This window comes from Trifolium pratense, linkage group LG7 (assembly GCF_020283565.1).
Source record: "Trifolium pratense cultivar HEN17-A07 linkage group LG7, ARS_RC_1.1, whole genome shotgun sequence".
NCBI lineage: Eukaryota > Viridiplantae > Streptophyta > Magnoliopsida > Fabales > Fabaceae > Trifolium > Trifolium pratense.
The window spans coordinates 38,874,349-38,895,212 of record NC_060065.1 but is presented as its reverse complement, the minus strand read 5'-3'; the positions used below and the strand labels follow the sequence as shown (position 1 = coordinate 38,895,212).

Sequence of the window (20,864 nt, the reverse complement as noted above, 5' to 3'; positions counted from 1 at the left end):
GATGGTTTTCATTGCTTTTAGCTACAACCCAACTTAAATAGCATTGAAGTTTCACTTTCTCTTCATTACTCTTCATTAAGAAAGGGCTTCCACTATCAAAATTGTAAATGCATCAAGTGCACTTATTTTTTCATTATCCAAGCTTTAAGTCCTATAATTGCAAAACAAACAAAAAAAAAATAAATGTTCTAATAAACTAATTAAAAAGTTATCAAATGTTAGTTGGTTCAGTGGTGATTGGCGTTGGACTTGGTATGGAGGACCACGGTTCGATCCTCACAACTGCATTTGGGAGGGGACTGAAACCACTTAATACCCGAACTCTGGACTATTAGGGTCCCCTTCCCCTATGAACTAGAGGGTGAAAACCAAAAAAAAAAAAAACATATTAGAAAGCTTAATTTATTTAAGTAAAATACTCCTAAATAATAGGTATATTATAGTGCTATCGACTACCTATGTAGGAGAAACACCACTAGATTAAAATCATCAAGGTCACACAATAGTCTATTGTATGTTCCTTAGAAACACCACTAAAGAGTTATAAATCCTAGACCATGACTTTGTATCACATTGATACAAACCCGTAGGTTTTGTATCCCGTCCATTAGTAACCAAATAAGGAAGTCCTCATGTGATGCAGGAAATCCTTCTTATTTATAGGGCAAGAAATCCTTGTGCGTAGCATTGGGTGGAAGTCTTCCGATTTGGGGGTAGGGTGGGCCGTAGCTCACTCGAGTCACCCCTGTCTTTACCACTACATATCATCGTTCGAGTTTAATTTGTTGAAAATCAGGAAACAAAGATTGTATTTGTTTTTAAACTAGATATGTTTAAAAATAAAGAAAGATTATACTTGTTTTTCAATTGGATATATTTAGAAACAAAAGGAGATTATGTTTTATTTTAAAGCAGATTTGTTTCTAGTATTTACGCATACATTGTTTATAAATAAGGAGTGTTTTATTCATAGAAAAATAAGAGAGCGAGCAAACATGTAGAGGCAAGGATTATGGTTTGCCACCACACAAGGGCTGGGGTTTTAGATAGGAAAAAGGGTTTCTCTTGGTACAACTCTAGGGTGAGCGAACTAGGTCAAATTGAGTTTCTTGGCCACGGGAAGAGATTTAGGACTTGGGTAGAATTAGGATTAATTCTTGTAACCCTTGTTGGGGAATTTCTTGTAAAGTGACTCTTTGATTCTAGTGGAACGGAAGGGTTGCTCTCTCCCTCATAATAGGTCATTGTTGAACCGAACTGGATATACAAATATCATATTATTTCTTCTTCTTTATCGTTTTTATCGGTTGTTATTATTATTGCTTGTTACGCTTGTTATTGGTTGTCGTTCTATTGCTCCACACATCAAGTATTTCATTGGTGTGATTTTTTGGACAAATTCACAACATAATTCATACATGATCTTGTTTGTGTTTAATTCATGGTTTTAATCTATTTCTTTAATATTAGTCTTTCAATTTCATGTTTTTTTTTTTGAATAATCAATTTCATGTTATTTAGTATGAATTATGTTGCTCTATTTGATTTTATGCATGTTAGTTTTTTCAATTTTTTGTTTGTGTCGTTGTTTCCTATGTGTTAGAATTTTTAAATTTGAATGTTACAAGATATAAACTTTAGAGAAAAATACGTCTAAATTTTGAGACCAGAATGTAATTTTAGTGTCTGTTTGGTTTGGCTTTTGATAAGCTCAAACGCAAGTCTACAACTTCCAAATTTTAGCGTCTGTTTGGTTTAAGCTTCTGAGAAGCTTAAACATGATTCTAGCAATTTCTGGATTGTTTTGGCTCAAAGGAAACATGATTCTCTTCCACACGATTTAGCAAACAGACGTGAGTAACTTTGAAGCCAGAATTCCTAGCTTTTGCGTCTGAGAAACGCGATTCAAATTTTTTTGGTGCTAGGTATTCTTTTCATTACTACCCATAAATTCTTCTCAATTTTTCAATACAAACACTTACTACGGCAAAGATTATACGCTTTTTCTTCCTTCTTCATTACTACACATCAACTCAACTTCAATTTTTTTTAGAAAGAATTTCTTTGCATCTGTTGGTGAATCTGCATATCTGCTTTTATTTATTTTTGTCATTACTCATGTTAGATTGGTTTTTGTTGGAAGAATTTATTGCATATTGTTTCTTTTATATATATATATATATATATATATATATATATATATATATATATATATATATATATATATATATATATATATATATATATATATATATATATCATGTGTATGAATTATTTGTGACATACTTCCTTTCATTGTTCATCCAAGTCTGAAGGTGAGTAGAAGTTTTATTGATTTTTTTGTTGTACATGACTCTTATTCTAGTGTGTGTAAATATTGATTTGGGTTTGAGGACTAAAATTCAAAAAATCTAAAATAGGGGATCAAAACTTTGGGTTTTTCAAAATAGGGGATCAAAAGTTCAAAATTTTCAAAATAGGGATCAAAAAGTTGGCTTTTAAAATAGGGGATCAAAAATTTAGATTTTTCAATATAGGGGGATCAAAAGTACATTAAAGTCAATAGCTTAATTTTCCACATCCTCCTCCATATATGTTCTTTTATGTTACTAGAAATGATTTGTTATATTAATAATATTCTTGCACATTCTAACAATTACTTTGTTATTTTGAATAATTACTATATTTTTTTAGGTAAGTTTTATTTGGTAGATTCTGGGTATCCAACACCAGTAGAATACATTGGTCCCTATAGATGTGAACGCTACCATATTCTCGAGTTTAGATGTTCAAGTGAATTTGAAAATCATAATGAAGTATTCAATTATTACCACTCAAGTTTAAGGTGCACAATAGAAAGAACTTTTGTGGTGTGGGAGAACAGATTTGCAATCCTACGTCGCATGCCAAATTTCAAATATGAAACGCAAGTTCAAATAGTAGTCGCAACAATGACAATACACAACTTTATCAGAAGAACTGCTGAAGTGGATAGTGATTTTAATCTTTATGAAGATGAAAAGACAGTCATTCATCATGATGAAATTCATAGATCAAATAATTTGGATCCATCACAAGTTTTCAATGTAGCTTTTTCGTCAAAAATGAATCATGCTCGAGACTTAATTCGTAATAAAATTATAGAGTCTAGGTTAAATAATTAGTTTGTTATAATGTTGAACTTTAAATTATATTTATCTATTTGTAATTTTTATTTAGATTCTTTTTATTTAATTATTATGCTAATTAACATTTTTAAGTGTATGCCTTTATTTAAATATTATATTTAATTAATGTTTAGTAATTTTTGTTTTATGTTTTATGAAAAAACACACTAAAATTCAATTTGGTAATTATAGATACAAAAGCAATTTTGTTTTAAATTATCCAAACAACGTCAAATTTTGAGAATCACTTTTACATTAATGTATCCAAGCATAAAATAATTTTGTTCAACTCAATTTTACCAAAATTAATTCTGTCAAACTCAATTTTGTCAACCCGTCGCAGAACCAAACACATACTTAGTAAATTAAATTTCACTTCATCAATATAATATATCAACTTGGACCAAAATTGCCAAACCCATTATAATATATCACCAAAAAAATAGGCTAATGCTACGGTGGATCACCTCACAAGTGGTCCGCTGTGAACAAGTGATCTACCGAATACGAATTTTATAAAATTTATCGTTGGATTGAAAGTTTATATCATATATATTATTAATTAAAAAAATTTAAAAAAATTAAAAATTATTTAATATATTATTAAGAATCATTAAAATTTGCGATATTTAATAACTTACGTAAGGAACATACATGTCTCCATCCATAGGTCAAATTCAAATTTGCATCCTCATTTTGACATCAACCAAAGTAGACAACAAAAGCCACCCACCATCCCACATAAGGACCATCATATCATATTATAATATACTCAATATTGGTTGGTGGGTTGGTAGTAACTCTTGGTGACTTGGTGGTGTTACGAAAGGCAGCATGTGTTGTACTTTATTTATTCCTATTTTGCACACGTGACTTCCCCACATGTTGAATTCTCCACTTCGAACCATCCGAACAATTTTCATATACTTTGTACATATTTCATAGTAGCTTGCAACTAGTAGGAAGTTAATTGTAAGGGTTTCCAAAATTAAGAGTATGAATTTTTTTTTGTTACAAGAGTATGAAATATTGATAATTGCTAGTTGATTATTGAATTAAAAGTAAAATTGATAGATGAGAATTCATGTAGAATTGATGTTTTTATTACAAAAGAAGCACTAAAGAAATGATAGAAGAAGAAGATTAAGTCTAAGATTTAATTATTACTCTACGAGAGAGTATTAAAGGGCTAATGAGAGATTTCATCAATTTTTCTCAACCACTAATGATCCTCATTTCACAACCTAATATTCTTTGATGTTAGGATGACCACCCATGTGTCCATTTACTTCAACCAATTATATTCATAAAATTAACTTCTTTTTTTTCCTCCAAAAGTTTGGTGTTATTGTAATTGTTAGAAAATTAGTGGGGGAAAATTAGTAATAGTAAGAGATAAAAATAGATTTATCACTCATATGAAATGAAGGAATAAAATCCTGTTAATTACGATTTCTTTTTTTATTTTTTGAAAAAATTGTTTTATATAGTTAACAATAGTCGGAATCGGCCCTGTACAAAAAAAGTTATGGATCAAACCCGTGATTATTTGTTGAAAATTTTATTGTCTCATTGTTTCAAAAGTAACACTACAAAAAAAGGTTTGATTTGCGACTGATAGATGCTAGCGGTTCCTACCAACCGTCGCCGCTAATTTTAAATTTAGGGATTACGACCCTTTCATTTAAACCGTCGTGGGTGAGTGATACCATAGCGCGGAATTGCTCGTTCAATCACACTTAGCTTCAATCATCTTCACACCTAATTCAAACTTCTTCACAACTGATTCACATATCAATTCCAGATTCAATCATCTTCACAACTCAGATTCAATCATCTTCACAACTGATTCAAGCTAGTACTCACGAGTTCAGATTCAATCTTCTTCACAACTCGTTCGTTACTTCAGATTCAATCTTCTTCACAACTCGGATCGATTCTTCCTTCAGATTCGAACTTCGTTCCAGATTCAATCTTCTTAAGATCCAAACTCGTTTGTTCAAGGTAAGATTCTCCCTTCGTTAATCTTCAAATTCATCAATTAACCTTCAAAATCACCTTCAGGTCCAGTTTCTCCCTTCGTTAATGTTGAATTTGTTAAATATTATCAAGATCATCAAAAGTATATTTATTCAAGTTTGGGGAAAAAGTGGAAGGAGTACCGGTCTTTTTTATTCAACAAATATTATGATTGGTCTCTTAGTGTTGAACAAAACATAGAGAATTTCCCGGGTGAAGTTACAAAAGATCATTGGGCAATGTATTTGGAATATAGATTGCATCCAGACACTATGGTAATGTCAATAATTTGAATTATTTTAGACTTTGTTCTTAAGTTTAGTTTTTTGATTTATTGATCGTTATCTAATATAGAGGAAAGCAGATCAAAATGCGAAGAACCGCCAAAAGCAATGTATTCCCCATACGTTAGGCCGAAAGTCATTGGCAAGAACAAGGGATGATATGGTATACAATTAAATTATTACATTGTATCATTATTAGAAAATTATTACATTGTATAGTTAATTTAATTATATGGTGCAATAATTTAGGAAAGACGAGATGGGCGGACCTACAGCAGAGGGGACATGTATGAAGTCTCTCACAAGAAGCGAAACGGGGCATATGTTAATGATGAGGCTCGAAAAAAAAATGTAAGAAATTTCCTGTTAATGATGTGAAATCTGCTAGCAGTATCTGTTATGAGAAGCAGTAAACTAATGAATAATTAGCACTTGTTGCATGAGTCACACTGTGAAAGCACTTATAATTAGTACTTGTTTTCATTTGGTAGTTTTACGATGATTAACTCATTCTCACTTGATCAAATAATTAGAGATTTTAGTGATGTTAAGATTCATATGACAGGGTTTGTTATATGAAATATAAGAGAAGAACTTTACTCTGTTTTTCCTTTGTATTAATATTATTTGCAGGAAGAGTTACAAAAAGAAATTCGTGCATCGAATTCGGTGAATCAATCTTTTGTGAAAGTGTTTGGGAAAGAGCATAATGGGTATGTTCGAGGAGTAGGACTTGGTGTAACACCATCTCAGATTTTTGGACATAGTTCTCGTCATTCAACATCAGTTGCGGATGCACAAATAGCCAAGATGCAAAGCGAAATTGATGCGCTAACTACACAAGTTGCTGAAGTTGAAGCGCTAAAAACAAAAGTTGCTGAATTTGATCAGTTGAAAGAACAATTTGCTTTTATTATGGCTAATATGAAAGGAAACCATGTAAGACAATCTCCCTATGTATTTATTATATAATATTGTTTAACTCTAAATTTGTTAGTTGAATAGATTTGAAAGCTTTTTCAAAATTACTCTGATAAGCAGTGACAAATTTGTGAGGCAGGATAATGTATATTGAATATTTTGTATATTGAATATTTTTAGGCTTTGGTTGGTTTATATGTCCTTCTTTTGTATATTGAAAGTTTTAAGTGTATTGATGGAGGGTCTGTTTGTTTGATTTAATGTACAGATTATTTGAATCTATTTCATACATATGATGAAGGGAATCTTACATGGCTGGTAAGTGATCATTCTGAAGCTTGATATATGTAGTGATTAGTACTAGAATGACAAAGTTTCTATATTCTTTCACGGACGAAATCAGTATTGGTGTTTGCTTTTGGAGATTAGGATATTTAATGTTGCTGGTAGCATCATGTTCTGTTTTGGCATCATTAATATGGTTAGTACTAGTAGAGTTCACAATGTGAACCACTTGCACACATAATGTGGATCATGGTGGTGATATCAATCTTTTCTTAAATTAGTAACATAGTTTATCAGATTATATACTAATCAGTTTATCAAGTTGTTTCATTTCTATATGGATATTGTAATTGTAATTGGTATAGTAACATTAAATCATGATTTTTCGGAGAACTTTAACTAATGAGCTAATGAGCTTTGCATATAAGAGAAGAACTTTACTCTGCTTCCTTTAGTGATGTTAATATTATTTGTAGAATCTATTGCAGGTTTTTACAGAAAAATCAAAGCACCTTTTTTCTCTCATCATATAGGGTAAAAGTCTCGGAAGGAAAAGGCAAGGGGAAGGATCAATGAGACACCGTTGATTCCACAGGAACTATGTTGTTGTAATAACAATATTGACTCATCCATTCTTTTATTTTTCAAGTTTACGCAATATTTGCAAATCAAAACATTTGATGGCTCATATACATATCCCGACCATCATGTGAATGTCTCGGATAAGTAAAATCAAGTGATAGTGAGGGAACAACTTTTCCCAACACATTTATGCTTCCATTGTTGATTATTATGTTTTGGATTTTTTATGAATTATTTAGTAGTTTTGAGTATGAAAAAAAGAAATTTTTAAAAATACAAGAAAGGCTATAAGCTAACAAAATAATAAACAAACAGAAAAAGGCAAAAAAAAAAAAAAAAAAAAAAAAAGAATAGCGACGGTTTTAGACGGACGCTAACTAAAAAAGACAATGCCGACAGTCTTAAACCGTCGGGAAAGGGTGAAACTAATTTTCTTACTTGCGACGGTTTGAAATCCTTTAACAACGGTTTCAAACCGACGCTACATCGCTTGCGACGGTTTGTGCAGCAGTTTGGAAAACTGTCGCTATTTTGTGCTGCCGACGCCAGGAACTGCGTCACTTGCTGAACCGTCGTAATATGATGTTGCGACGGTCAAAAACCGCCGCAAAACCCTTCCAAAACCGTCGCAAACTGGCAATTTTCTTGTAGTGTAACAAAATACCTTTTACATACTAGTTAGGAAAAACTTGAATATAATTAAAATTGTTAACATTTTTTTTTGAAAATTTGGGAAAGGAAAAAAAATACTCCCTCCGATCTTACATATATAAGGAATACTTTGGAAAAAAAAATTTGCCTTTTTATAAGAAACACTCTTTAAATTTATTTTTTATTAAATAGATAATCTCTTGTATACCCTTATTAAATTGTATAAAATGCAACATATTTCAATGTTGTGTATTAGTTACAAAAACACATTCCCAAGGTTAGTTTTGGAATAACATATAACTTTTTAGATTTTTAATAAAAAAAAATAAGTCTCCTTGGTATATGTGTTTTTCTCAGTGTGTTTCTTATATATAGGACCGAAAGGAGTATTAATTAGGTTTAAATGTAGTTTTCGCCCCCAAAGTTTCACAATTGCTTGATTTTGGCCCCACACGTTTCAATTGCTTGATTTTAATCCCCTAAGTTTCACAATTGCTCGATTTTAGCCCTTCAAGTTTCAATTGCTCGATTTTGACCCCCGAGTTTACCCCATTTTGCATTTGCTAGCCCCCTGTTGAATATTTTGATTAAAAATTGGTTATGTGGCATTTTAAAATGAAATAAGTATTTAAAAATAAATAAATAAATTATAATTTTTTAAAAAAAACTAAATTATAAATTATTTTTTTTATTTGTAGTTTATAAAATAATTTTGTTATATAAAAAAGTAAAAAAAAAATTATGAACTATTTTTTAAAAACTTTGTAAACTTTTTTTTAAATAAAAAATAATTATTAAACCTTTTATTAAAAAAACAATTTTTAATACATTTTTATAAAAGCAAATATTATTATTTTTAAATTATTTTTAAATTAAAACATATTTTAAATTTTTATAAAAAATGTCACATAAGCAATTTTTAGTCAACGGATGGCTAGCAAATGCAAAATGGGGTAAACTTGGGGGCCAAAATCGAGTAATTAAAACCTAGAGGGTTAAAGTCGAGCAATGGTGAAACTTAGGTGGTTAAAATCAAACAATTGAAATGTAGGGGGGTCAAAATTAAGCAATTGTAAAACTTAAGGGGTCAAAACTGCATTTAAGTCTATTAATTAAAATGATCATTTTACAACAATATAGGTATCATGAATTTTTATTTTGAAGGTTGTGTCAAAAAAATAAAATTTGATTGAAAAAGCATGACTCGAACTGCAGCCATTCTTTTAGCGGAGAGTAACTTTATCCACCGAGCCAGAGTTGTTTAATACTCCCTTCGTCCCAATTTAATTGATACAGTTGATTGTTGATTGTTGTGTTTTGACCTTATTTTTCTACTAATAAACAAAAATAAATATTAGCATATAAAATGTTGTTTGATTCGTCTCGATGAGTATTTTTAAAATATCAAATTTTTATAATTTTTATTATTATACAATTAAAAATATTAATCGTCAAAGTTATGCATCGACATGCGTAAAACAGTCAACCATGTTAATCAAATTGTGACGGAGTAAGTAGCTTGATGAAGTTATATCGTTGAACTCATACAATTGAGCTAACACATCAAATGTAATATAAAATGTTAGATAACCTTTCGTGGCAGTAACCAGTCAAGCTGGCCATTGGACAACCAAGAGCAGCTCTCATAAAAAACGTTGTATGCATTAATATATACTTATATACTTATTAAAATGTTTATTTTAGTTCCCGTGAGTTTAGCTCAATTGGTAAAATACATCGCATTTTATATGCAGAGGTTGAGGTTCGAACCTCGGAAATTTCACTTATCCATCTTGACAAATAAAATATTAATTTAGTTTAATTTGTATATATTTACGGTAAAGTTTTTTCACGCATGTATTTAATAATAACGTAATATAAATATATAAGAAATATCTTAGAAAGTATTGTAATTTGATTCCTCCCCTATATGAATGTATAGTGGCGGAGTTAGCACGAAAAATTGGAGCGGGCCGCTACAAATATAAATCGAATATGCAAAAAAAAACTAAAAAAATACATTAGAAGAGGTGATTAAAAAAACTACGCATTTTAAAACATCCGTAAATTAATAAACAATATAACATTAGAAGGGGTGCTTAAAAAAATAAGTTAAGAAGGATATTTGAATTCTGGGTCATCGAAATAGCCGGGGTTTGAAACCCCCAGAAACTGAAAACTGTTAAAGAATTCTTGATGGTTTGGTTTGAAACCCCGCAACCGAAAAGTAACAAACTGCACAAACTATTTAGCGGGGGTTTATAACCGCCGCTAAATAGTATACCTATGAAAAAAAAATTAAAAATTCTAGGACGGGCCATGGCCCTGCCCACTCCATTAATCTCATTTTAATTTTATTTTATAAAAAAGCAATAATTCATAAGATTTAATAAATAATTTAATTTATATATACAGTTGGTGTAAAATCATTTTACACATATATTTAATAATATACCGACACATTATGTAATACTTCCTGCGGTCCTATATATAAGGACCACTTTGAAGAAAAAATTGGTTTTTTTTATAAGAAACACTCCTTAAATTTATTCTTTATTAAATAGATAATCCCTTGTATACCCTTATTAAATTGTATAAAATGCAACATATTCCAATATTATGCATTAGTTACACAAACACATTCCCAATGTTAGTTTTGGAATAACACATAACTTTTTAGACTTTTAATGAAAAAAAATAAGTCTATTTGGTATATATGTTTTTCTCAATGTGTTTCTTATATGTAGGACCGGAGAGAGTATATTTTAAAATATATGAAGTGTCACATTTATTAAAGAATATGACAATACATTATTGAATAAATGTATAAAATAATTTTACACTTACAGTACACAACATCAAATGATGTCAACCAATTATAACTTCTAACAATTTGATTACTTGTTAAAATAAAATAATACTCTCTCCGATTCTATATATAAGGAACAGTTTGGAGGAAAAAAATTGGTCATTTTTATAAGAAACACTCTTTAAATTTATTCTTTATTAAATAAATAATCTCTTGTATACCATTACTCCCTCCGGTCCTTTTTATAAGGAACACTTAGGACAAAAAATTTGGTCCTTTTTATAAGAAACTTTGACCAATTTTCAAATGTTTTAAATGTTCAATTTCACTTATGCCCTTATTTATTATGAGAGAGAATTTAAAAATAAGTAAATTAATTGTATAAAGAGTAATTAAATAAGGGTATATATGGAATAAATTTAAATTTATAAAAGTATTAAATGAAAATAATTATGTTAAATGTGATTCCTTGGTCTGTGTGATTTTTTCAAATTGTTCCTTATAAAAAGGACCGGAGGGAGTATTAAATTGTATAAAATGCAACATATTTCAATGTTATGCATTAATTATACAGACATATTCTCAAGGTTAGTTTTATAATAACACATAATAACATTTTAGAATTTTTAATAAAAAAATAAGTTTCTTTAATATGTGTATTTTTCTCAATGTATTCCTTATATATAAGACTATAAGGTGTAATAATAATAACATTTTATAAAAAAAAAAGCAATAAAACAATATAAAAAAAAATAAGAAAAGGCAAAATCCCAACGTGGCATCCGAGAAAAGGTTTTACACTAGTCCTCTCCGTTCAAGCTCAGGACAAATTCACACGAGGGAGAGAATATACTCCCCTACTATCATGCCCACCGTACTTTCAGTGCTCTCAACATCAACACCCATATTTTCTTTTTGTTCTATTTAGAGTTAAATAAATATTTTTTTCTTCCACAAATTCTAGTTCAACCGGTAGAAATATCAAAATTGACAGTATTGAATGTCATTTAACATCACCAGTTGTGTTGAGTTTTTAATGACTTATCATTTCATGTATCTAAAAAAATATGTTTTTTGTTTTCATTAGTCTCTATTCTTTTTTGTAAAAGTTCAATTTTCTCGAAATAATTTTTTTAAAAAGGTATCATTATTTTTACGCAAAAAAGAAGTATCATTATTAAAGTACTACTCCTTCCGTTTTTTAAGTGTCTTTTTAAAACACTAACACCAATTTAATAAAGTGTATTTTTTTTTATCTTATCTTCCTATTAATTATATCTTCGCTATATATATATATATAGCGAAATTCCCACGAAGCTCTCTTGTGCATTTTCATAGAAATTTTTAGGTGTCACTTAATTAGAGAGCTTGTTTACTTTGTCATTCAATTGAATATTCTCAAACGTATTATTTTAAAAAATGGCTTTAATCCAATTTTGGTCCCCATATTTTAAAAAACATGAATTTTTGATCTCCTATTTTAGTTTTTCATCAATTTTAATCCCCCAACATAGTTTAGTCAAATTTTTGGAGATGCGTCAAGGTTATTAATGACATGGTAGTGTCCTTGTTGATAAATATATTTCATGTCATTATTTTTTAAAAAGTAAAATATTATATTTAAAAAATATTATTAAAACAATAAAATAACTAAATAAATTCATCAATAATAATTAGAAAAAACAATATGAGTTTGTAAAAAAAAAGTATGAAACCTCAAATTTGAAAACACAAAAACGCTACCCGTTTTCTCATCAAGCCCATGTTGCTCGGACTATATAAAGCAAGAGGTTAAACCTATTTTACTTATTGAAGTCGTTATTCATAAAAGGAGTCTTTTAGCGTTTTAGTCTTTCGTTGTTCTTTCGTTAGTCTTTTCGTAAACTGAGGTGATTGTTGGGGGTTCCAAACCAGTTCTATTATAGTGGATTTTCTTTCTGGCTTGGTAGCCCCAGAGTAGATGACATTGCATCAAACTGAGTTAAACAATATCTGTTATTTATTTTTTCTGTCGTTCATATTTATCTTGTTCATTCAATGTTCAACCTTTATCCTGATGTCTAAACATCCTGCACAACATCTGTTACTTGTGTGCCAGAGTTTCAATTACTCCCTTCGTCCCAAAATAAACGACTTAGTTGATCAACTTCACGTTTGCCAATGCACAACTTTAATCATTAATATCTTAAATTATTTATTTTTAAAAATTATAAAAATTATATATTTTAAAAATACTCATTGAGAGAAATCAAACAACATCTCATATCCTAATATATTTGCATATACATATTAGTAGAAAAATACAGTCAAATGAGATCATATGAATAGTAGAATGACTTAGTTGACCAACTTCACGTTTGCCAATGCAAAATTTTAATCATTAATAAATTAAATTATATATTTTTAAAAATTATATATTTTAAAAATATTCATCGAGATAAATCAAACATCTCATATTATAATATATTTGCATATACATATTAGTAAAAAAAAATAGTCAAATGAGATCATATGAATAATAGACAAAATAAAAAATATATCATTTATTTTTTAGGACCGATGGAGAATCAAGGGATCCCAAAGTCCACATGAGGAAAATACAACATTATATTTGTCGTTAGAAAAAAAACGTAGAGTATATGACGTTTTACATTTATAAATGCAATTAATTGTATGTGATTTTTTTATTTTTTATTTATTTTACATTCATATGTGTGACTGTATGAATGATTATTATTATCATAAGGAGAAAGCTAACATGTGTCTAGGACACATGCTAAGAAACTCAATATAGAAATACTCCCTCCGTCCCAAATTTATAAGGGAAAAAATCTCATTTTTTGTCCCAAATTATAAAGGAAAAATAATTTTCAAGAAGGTTTTTTTTTCCCTTAATCTCATAAAATTAAATACAAATTGCATTTAATTTTTTCTCTATCTCATTTTCTCAATAAACAACAATCAATAAAAATTATTTTTACATCTTTCCATGAAACTTATTCATAGGAAAACCCACAAAAACATAGTTGAAATTATCATGTTTTACTGTTTTTTAATAAGTGTGATTTTCATTTTTTTCCTTTTAATTTGGGACGGAAGGAGTAACTGCCTAAAAATCCGTGTATTCAATTTGGTAAAAGTCAAAATACTACTTTTTTCAATGTAAGTTTTCCATTTTTGAAATCTTGAACATGTGCATGGGCACATGTTAGCAAGACTCTCATAAAGGAAAATGCTAAACAGTGTCCCGAACACTAGTTAATGGAGCAAAAATAGTAATTTTGCATTGAAGTTTGTGCAGTCAACTCCTCAAAAGGTTTAAAAGTGTTATTTTCTATTCAAAATTTTCTTTTTATTGATTTTCTTAACCAGTGCTCAGGCTATCGGTTAGCATGACCCATAAAATAAGAGTAGTGATATTTGTACATCAATTTTTGGGACAACAAATTGGGACAACATTTTTTTCCTTCTACTTTTGGGGCAAAACCAATAAAGAGAAAGAAAGTAGGAGAGAGAGTAAAAATATAATGAGAGTATGAAAGAGAAAGTTGTTTAAAAGTTGTTCAAAATTTATTGTACAAATATCATTTCTCTAAAATAAATAAAAGTTAAATAATTTGAATGATCTAACAATGTTTTAGATCTACGGTGTAAAGAATGAAAGTGTATATGAAATAAACGTAGGGTCATCCATAGAGGATCCACCAACCTTCTCCACCTAAGACCAGACCAATAGAGTGATTTAGAGAGAGAAATAACATTTTGTCCTCTTCCATAAGAAGCTCCGCTAAGAAATTACAAAAATTCATAAAAACGAGTGTGCTTATATATTATTATACTCATATTTACTCTTATTCTTTTTTCGTAGTAGTTTGGTGCAAAAACCAGAGAACACATTCCTCATTTTTAGGGTTTTTGCTCCTTTCATCTTCTCCAATGGCCGCTTCTTCAATCCTCAGATCTGCCATCGTTGCCTCACCTTGCTCCTCCGATCGTTTCCAGGTCTCTTCTTCCCGCTCTCTTATTGCACCACAGATTCTCATTTTGAAACTTTTGAATTCGGTTTTGATACTATATGATTTGGTTCATTATTTATTGTTATTGTTTGTGGATCATTTGTATTTGAAATTTATGCTTGGTTTTTGATTTTGTTACTCTGAAGAACAGTGCCATTTCTGATTCTGATACGTTCTTCGTTGCATTTTTTTTAATTGGAAAATATAGGAAAATTTTGAGCTATGCTTCTGGTTGTTTTGGTTCATGCTCCATGTTGTAGTTATAGTTATTTTTTTAATTTTTTTTTTTGGTTGTTGTTTTTTCTTCTTGTTTAGGTTCTCGAAATTTAAGCTTACTTTTGGATTTGGTGAAAATTTTTGTATATATTTTTTTGTTTGAGGAAGTGAAAATCTATGTTTGGTTATACACTATGAAGCATGGACACCCGACACGGACACTGACACGTCGACACCGACGACATCGACGCGTGTCCGATACCGGGACACGCCGAATCCAAGGGGTGTCCGTGTAACGAAAACGGAGCTGGAGGAAATGTTGTAATGTTTTATTTTCCCGTTTTGGGTCCATAAAAATTGTCATAAACATAGCAAATGATTGTTTTTGGATTTCGGCTATATAGTATTAGATTCAGGTTGCAATTGGTTCATTTTTTCAAAAAAATGGTTGGAAATTGTAATTGGTTCACAGAATACGTGCTTCATGTTGCTATTGATTTTATTTGTTGGATATATCATTATATTAATGGTTTGTAGTGATAATAATCCTGAACAAATGTAGTATCGGTGGGGACACTATTTCCTATGTTTTCGGGAATAAAAACGACAAATTTTTTTGAGACTAAAACGCGAAATGTTCATGTTACACGAACTAAAAAGCTTGTTTATAAAACCATGTTTTATGGGATGGTTGTTCAGATTATGTCGGAGATACTGCGGAGATTTTTCTTCTAGTGACTCCATTATTGTTATGAAGAGTTTCCATCTAATAGTTTACTCTTATTTGGTTATCATTTAAGGGCTAGTGCATTTGTTTGTATTTTCTGGATGTTGAATCTTATTAATGTTTCTGTATGTATTATTCAGGGCCTTTGCAATGCCTCAAGTATTAATTCAAAATCTACGAGGTTGCAAAGCAGCATATTTGGAACTTCAATTCTATGTGATTCATTAGTCTTACAGTTGAGTTACACAAATTTTTTAATTAGTGCTCTTCTTTTTCTCTCCTTTGTTTGTTTTTGTTGTTTTGGTAGTATGTTGTTTTATTATTTTTGTTCCTGATGTATTGTTATTTGCTCAGAAATTGCAATGCCCGAAGCATGCAGCCTATCCGCGCTACAGCAACGGAAATCCCTCTCCCTGTACAAAGTCAGTATAATACAATTATTTTATGTGTATTTGGGTGATTTACATGCAATTTCTCAATTCTTACATGTTGTTGGTCTTGTCTATTTAGAATCAAGCAGCACTGGGAAGACAAGAGTTGGAATAAATGGTAACTTTCTTGTTATCAGAGTTCTCTTAGATGTTTCTTCATTCTCGTATAGACTTGCTGTATTGAATTTTATTATACACTCCCGATTTTGTGCCAGATACTTATAAACTATGAAAGATTACAAGCTTTGCCTTACATTCCATATTTTATCATATCCCGGTTTCATTTAGGATCTAATAGTTACTTGTAACACATATCTTGAATTGATTGAAAGTTGATTTTTTTTTTATGTCGAGTTCGCATGTACTTTTTTGCATTAACTCTGCTATTATAACGTAACTTCTTCTGTTTACTTGTTTATAATTGTGACATGCTTAAGTTTTTGGTTTATTTTCCTGGGACTGTAAAAGGGATTCTGTGATACATCCCTTTTTGAGAGTTTTCTAAATGTTTTAAAATAAAAACAGAAACAATCTTTTTAATTTTGAAGCTTCTGCCGTTTTAAAAGACTTGCATGGTGCTCATTAGTTTTTTAAATACATCTTTGAATTGTAAGCATTTTTAAGAACTATACAAATGGGCTTTAAGTTATGAATGATAAACAACTTAATATTTCATGTTATATTTCGATTAGTCTTAGGAACATGCAAATAAGTGCACGAGCATTATATAATTGTTAAAGATTACCATTAATGAATGTAGTTATGTAACAGGTATAAACTTTGTCATAAAGCCTGAAATATATCCTTAGAAATTTTCAGCTTGCGTTGAGTTAACAAATGTTTTATGCAATGTCCAGGTTTTGGTAGAATTGGAAGGTTGGTGTTACGCGTAGCTACTTCCCGTGATGATATTGATGTTGTTGCAATTAATGATCCTTTTATTGATGCCAAATATATGGTATGTATATGCAATTACAATAGTGGTTGTGCTTATATGATGCTCATAGTTTGGTTGTTGTACTGCTTAAAGAAGACTTTGTTAAATCTGTATTTACTTGCATGTGTTTATATATATATATATATATATTCATATGGTAATGATAATATATACATATATCTCATTCCTTTTGTTGTTTTTCCCTGTTGTTTCCAGTTTCCACATTCCTAAAACAGAATTCTTATGTTAATGTTTATATTTAAATTTATATTCAAATAATGTTCCTCTGTTCTTTAGACATGTTGGCAATCGTCAGGAACATGTATTATGTTGATTCAGTTGGAATCTTATGCGACCATAGTCTATGTTGTTTAATTGTTTTATGCCTGTTACCTTTTCTAGTGCAACACATGGGAATTTAGAGTATATATTTTAATTCTAGGGTGTTTGAAGTTTGGGTGATAACTGTTTTTTTGCGTTGACATTCTGACTGTTTTTTTGCCTTTTATCTTTTCAGTACAGTATGTACCATGAATATAGATGTTCTAAAATTTGAGAAATAGGCGTGTGCTTTGTTGTTCATTTTATTGTATATAATATTTCAGGCTTACATGTTCAAGTATGACTCTACTCATGGACCATTTAGAGGAACTATTAAGGTTTTGGATGACACTACTTTGGAAATTAATGGGAAGCAAGTTAAAGTTGTGAGCAAAAGGTATCATGGGTTGAGATCTGATAATTGAAATTGATGTTACAATATAAGTTTGTATTACTAGTCGACAATATTTGTGGAGGTGTTATTATAGAGCTATACAAAATTGGTTTAACATTTATCTTTTTATTTCTGTATTCAGAGATCCTGTGGAGATCCCTTGGGGTGATTTTGGTGCTGATTATGTCATAGAGTCTTCAGGGGTTTTTACAACATTAGAGAAAGCTTCATCACATTTGAAGGTTGTGCATTTAGTGTTTTCAGTATCTTCTTTGCCTTACTCTTGCCACCTTCAAATCTTAATTTGAGCTTTATCTTTTTCCACTATAGGGTGGTGCCAAGAAAATCATAATATCAGCTCCATCTGCTGATGCACCAATGTTTGTGGTAGGAGTGAACGAGAAGACATACAATCCCAGCATGGACATTGTTTCTAATGCAAGCTGTACAACAAATTGTCTTGCTCCTCTTGCCAAGGTTTGATTGATCACATTGTGGAATGCCATCTTTATTGTGTTACTTGGAAAATGAAAAGGGCTAGAAAATTCTTAGCACTTTAGGGACACCCCAAGCGGGGACATCCGACAATATCTTTTTAGGGAGTTTCCATGTCATGAAATATTCACTTTTCCTACGGTGTCAATTGTGCCGTATTGCGCAGCCGAACTGTGGCTAGCCGCCACTAGCAGACCAGGTGTGCGGCAATATATGTTGTGTGGGCCTTGCGCTGGTTTTCATGGTGGTGGGATGTGATTTTTGATTGCTAATTATGACTGTTTCACGAGTTTTAAGTTAGTTGTTTAATGTTACGTCAAATACGTGCCTATACTTTATAGTATTATTCATGTAATTTGTCCAAAAAATGATCAAATAGTGGTCATCTTGCTTCTCTGTTCAACTTATTTTGCCACAGTTTATGATCTATAATTCTTTTCGTCAAAGATATATCCATGAAGGTGTGGTAAAATATTAAAGTAAAAATTAATAGGATCATTAAATTAATAGTTCATCCTCAAGTTTTTCAGTAATATCTCTTCTAATACAACAAATCAAACTATTCATAGAACTTAATGGAATTATTGCTGATCTATCTGAAATTCTAAATCAATATAAAAGTCTTTTGCTGAAGAATTATGCAACCTACTGTTATTTGAATCAACTTGATCCCCTGGTGGTGGGCAATGGGGATCTAACTTGATGCTTCTTCCCCTTCATTTGTTCCTTATTTCCTTCCTTATCGGAATCTTGCACGCCAGAATCTAATTCTCATTCTTACATAAACTATTCACCAGGTGGTTCATGAAGAGTTTGGTATAATTGAAGGTTTGATGACAACTGTGCATGCAACAACAGGTCTCTTGCACATTTGCTTGTTAAAGCCTCTGCTTTTCTTTTTCTCTTTTGATGAAATTTACATTTTCCGTGGTGGCATTGTTAACATATAATTGTCTTTCTCTTTGCTCAGCAACACAAAAGACAGTAGATGGTCCTTCAATGAAGGATTGGCGAGGGGGAAGAGGAGCAGCTCAAAATATAATTCCAAGTTCAACCGGTGCTGCAAAGGTTAGAGATGCACAAGCACAACCGTAGAGAGGTTATGTGCTTATCATATATATTTACTAAATTGGCTTTGTATGCTATGAAATCCCAGGCTGTTGGTAAAGTTCTTCCTGAACTAAATGGAAAACTTACTGGAATGGCATTTCGCGTACCTACTCCTAATGTTTCTGTCGTGGACTTAACCTGCCGTCTTCAAAAGAATGCCTCCTATGAAGATGTTAAGGCAGCAATAAAGTATGTCTCTTGCCTTTCTGCTCTGGCTTATATTTTTTCCTGTTGAGTTGTTTTGTTCTAACCATTCGGTTGTTTCTATTACTTTGCTACTGAAAAAAATGAAGGCAAGCTTCAGAGGGACAATTGAAGGGAATTCTTGGATACACAGATGAGGATGTTGTCTCTAATGACTTCGTTGGTGATTCAAGGTAAAGTAAATGTTGCTTTATTTCAAATATAAATCACTATCAGCTTCTTGAAGAGGACAGACTCTTGTTCCTTTTATCTAGTAGTATACATGCTAATAATATGGTATTATGTGACTCTTGATTTTCATTACATAATACTAAATAATTGGATTATATTATTTTTGTTGGAAAGTGAGATCCCATAGAACACGAGGCTGTCTATTTATGTGTAAAAACCAGATTCTAATTTGCCATAAAACTGAACCTATATTTATCTTCTATGATTCTATTAGTTTTAGTTTGTTGTGTTGGGATATGTTTGTTTGCCAAATAAACAGCTTATTTTACATTATTTCTTTTGAACAGGTCGAGTATCTTTGATGCTAAGGCCGGGATTGGGCTTAGCAAGTCCTTCGTGAAGCTGGTCTCGTGGTATGACAATGAGTGGGGTTACAGGTACGTGTATTTGTAATTACATCTAAAAGCTGAACACTTGTGGCATTTTTCAAAGCTGAACTTCTTGCTCATTTTTTGAATTGTTTTTCCATTGCAGCAACCGAGTGTTGGACCTTGTAGGACACATGGCACTGGTGGGAGCACACAATTAAACACCACTAGTGTCTCTTATTGTTGGTGTTGCAATTCTGATCTTTCCTTGAGTTAGGTTAAAAATTATTAGCTGCTTAGGTTCTCAGATTTTGGTTTTGATTTTTGATATTTATAAGATTGCAGACATCTCTGAAACCCCTCCAACAGAGGAAGAAATAGATGATCACATCATATACATTTAAGAATATAATAAAAAGGACACTGTCCTGGTTACCTGTTTGGAATTCATCTGCATATAATGTATGGATTTTTCAATCTTCTAGAAGCACAAAAGCACCTCTTAGAACAATTTAGTCAAATTTCAACCAAAAAAATAATTTAAATTTAGTCAAATACCAATTAATAAAAGTAATTACAGAATTAGTGTATACACATAGTTATCTGAAATGGATCCAGGGCAGTCAAATTGCACGCAGTCAATGCATATGGACCGTCTAATCTTGCATTGAACGGCTCAGATGTAGTTGAATGTAGTGCAGTCAGAAAGCACTGACCGAACACAAACCTGATCCATTGTTATCAGCTTTGAGCTGT

At 30.8% G+C, this 20,864-nt stretch overlaps 2 protein-coding genes across 5 annotated transcripts; both read left to right on the top strand.

The window, feature by feature from the left end:
• The first annotated feature begins 4,758 nt into the window (after nucleotides 1–4,758).
• On the top strand, nucleotides 4,759–7,454 carry LOC123893902. Of its 4 annotated transcripts, none has more exons than XM_045943732.1 (6): nucleotides 4,761–5,461; nucleotides 5,541–5,633; nucleotides 5,720–5,821; nucleotides 6,104–6,409; nucleotides 6,660–6,709; nucleotides 7,153–7,454. In XM_045943732.1, the coding sequence occupies exons 1-5, from the start codon at nucleotides 5,426–5,428 to the stop codon at nucleotides 6,666–6,668; spliced, it is 546 nt and encodes a 181-aa protein (XP_045799688.1). In that variant the 5' UTR covers nucleotides 4,761–5,425; the 3' UTR covers nucleotides 6,669–6,709; nucleotides 7,153–7,454. The 4 variants fall into 4 exon arrangements, with proteins under 4 accessions (XP_045799689.1, XP_045799688.1, XP_045799691.1 ...); XM_045943735.1 differs by having other exon boundaries at nucleotides 5,281–5,461; nucleotides 7,210–7,454; XM_045943734.1 differs by having other exon boundaries at nucleotides 5,281–5,461; nucleotides 7,165–7,454.
• Nucleotides 7,455–14,449: 6,995 nt separating this feature from the next.
• Nucleotides 14,450–20,554, top strand: LOC123893901 (glyceraldehyde-3-phosphate dehydrogenase GAPCP1, chloroplastic-like). The gene is made up of 14 exons (XM_045943731.1): nucleotides 14,450–14,720; nucleotides 15,818–15,912; nucleotides 16,032–16,099; nucleotides 16,188–16,226; nucleotides 16,966–17,066; nucleotides 17,651–17,763; nucleotides 17,903–18,002; nucleotides 18,091–18,237; nucleotides 19,053–19,113; nucleotides 19,226–19,323; nucleotides 19,412–19,554; nucleotides 19,659–19,742; nucleotides 20,088–20,177; nucleotides 20,275–20,554. The coding sequence occupies exons 1-14, from the start codon at nucleotides 14,655–14,657 to the stop codon at nucleotides 20,327–20,329; spliced, it is 1,260 nt and encodes a 419-aa protein (XP_045799687.1). The 5' UTR covers nucleotides 14,450–14,654; the 3' UTR covers nucleotides 20,330–20,554.
• Nucleotides 20,555–20,864: the final 310 nt, after the last annotated feature.

What these genes read in the sequence shown, in the direction of transcription:
- LOC123893902 (XM_045943733.1), top strand. Translation starts at nt 5,426, where the DNA reads ATGTATTTGGAATATAGATTGCATCCAGACACTATG. An exon ending in CAAGAACAAGGGATGATATG is followed by an intron (nt 5,634 to 5,719) that starts GTATACAATTAA and finishes GCAATAATTTAG; the next exon opens with GAAAGACGAGATGGGCGGAC. An exon ending in ATGAGGCTCGAAAAAAAAAT is followed by an intron (nt 5,822 to 6,103) that starts GTAAGAAATTTC and finishes TATTATTTGCAG; the next exon opens with GAAGAGTTACAAAAAGAAAT.
- LOC123893901 (XM_045943731.1), top strand. Translation starts at nt 14,655, where the DNA reads ATGGCCGCTTCTTCAATCCTCAGATCTGCCATCGTTGCCTCACCTTGC. An exon ending in GACAAGAGTTGGAATAAATG is followed by an intron (nt 16,227 to 16,965) that starts GTAACTTTCTTG and finishes TGCAATGTCCAG; the next exon opens with GTTTTGGTAGAATTGGAAGG. An exon ending in GACTTCGTTGGTGATTCAAG is followed by an intron (nt 19,743 to 20,087) that starts GTAAAGTAAATG and finishes TCTTTTGAACAG; the next exon opens with GTCGAGTATCTTTGATGCTA.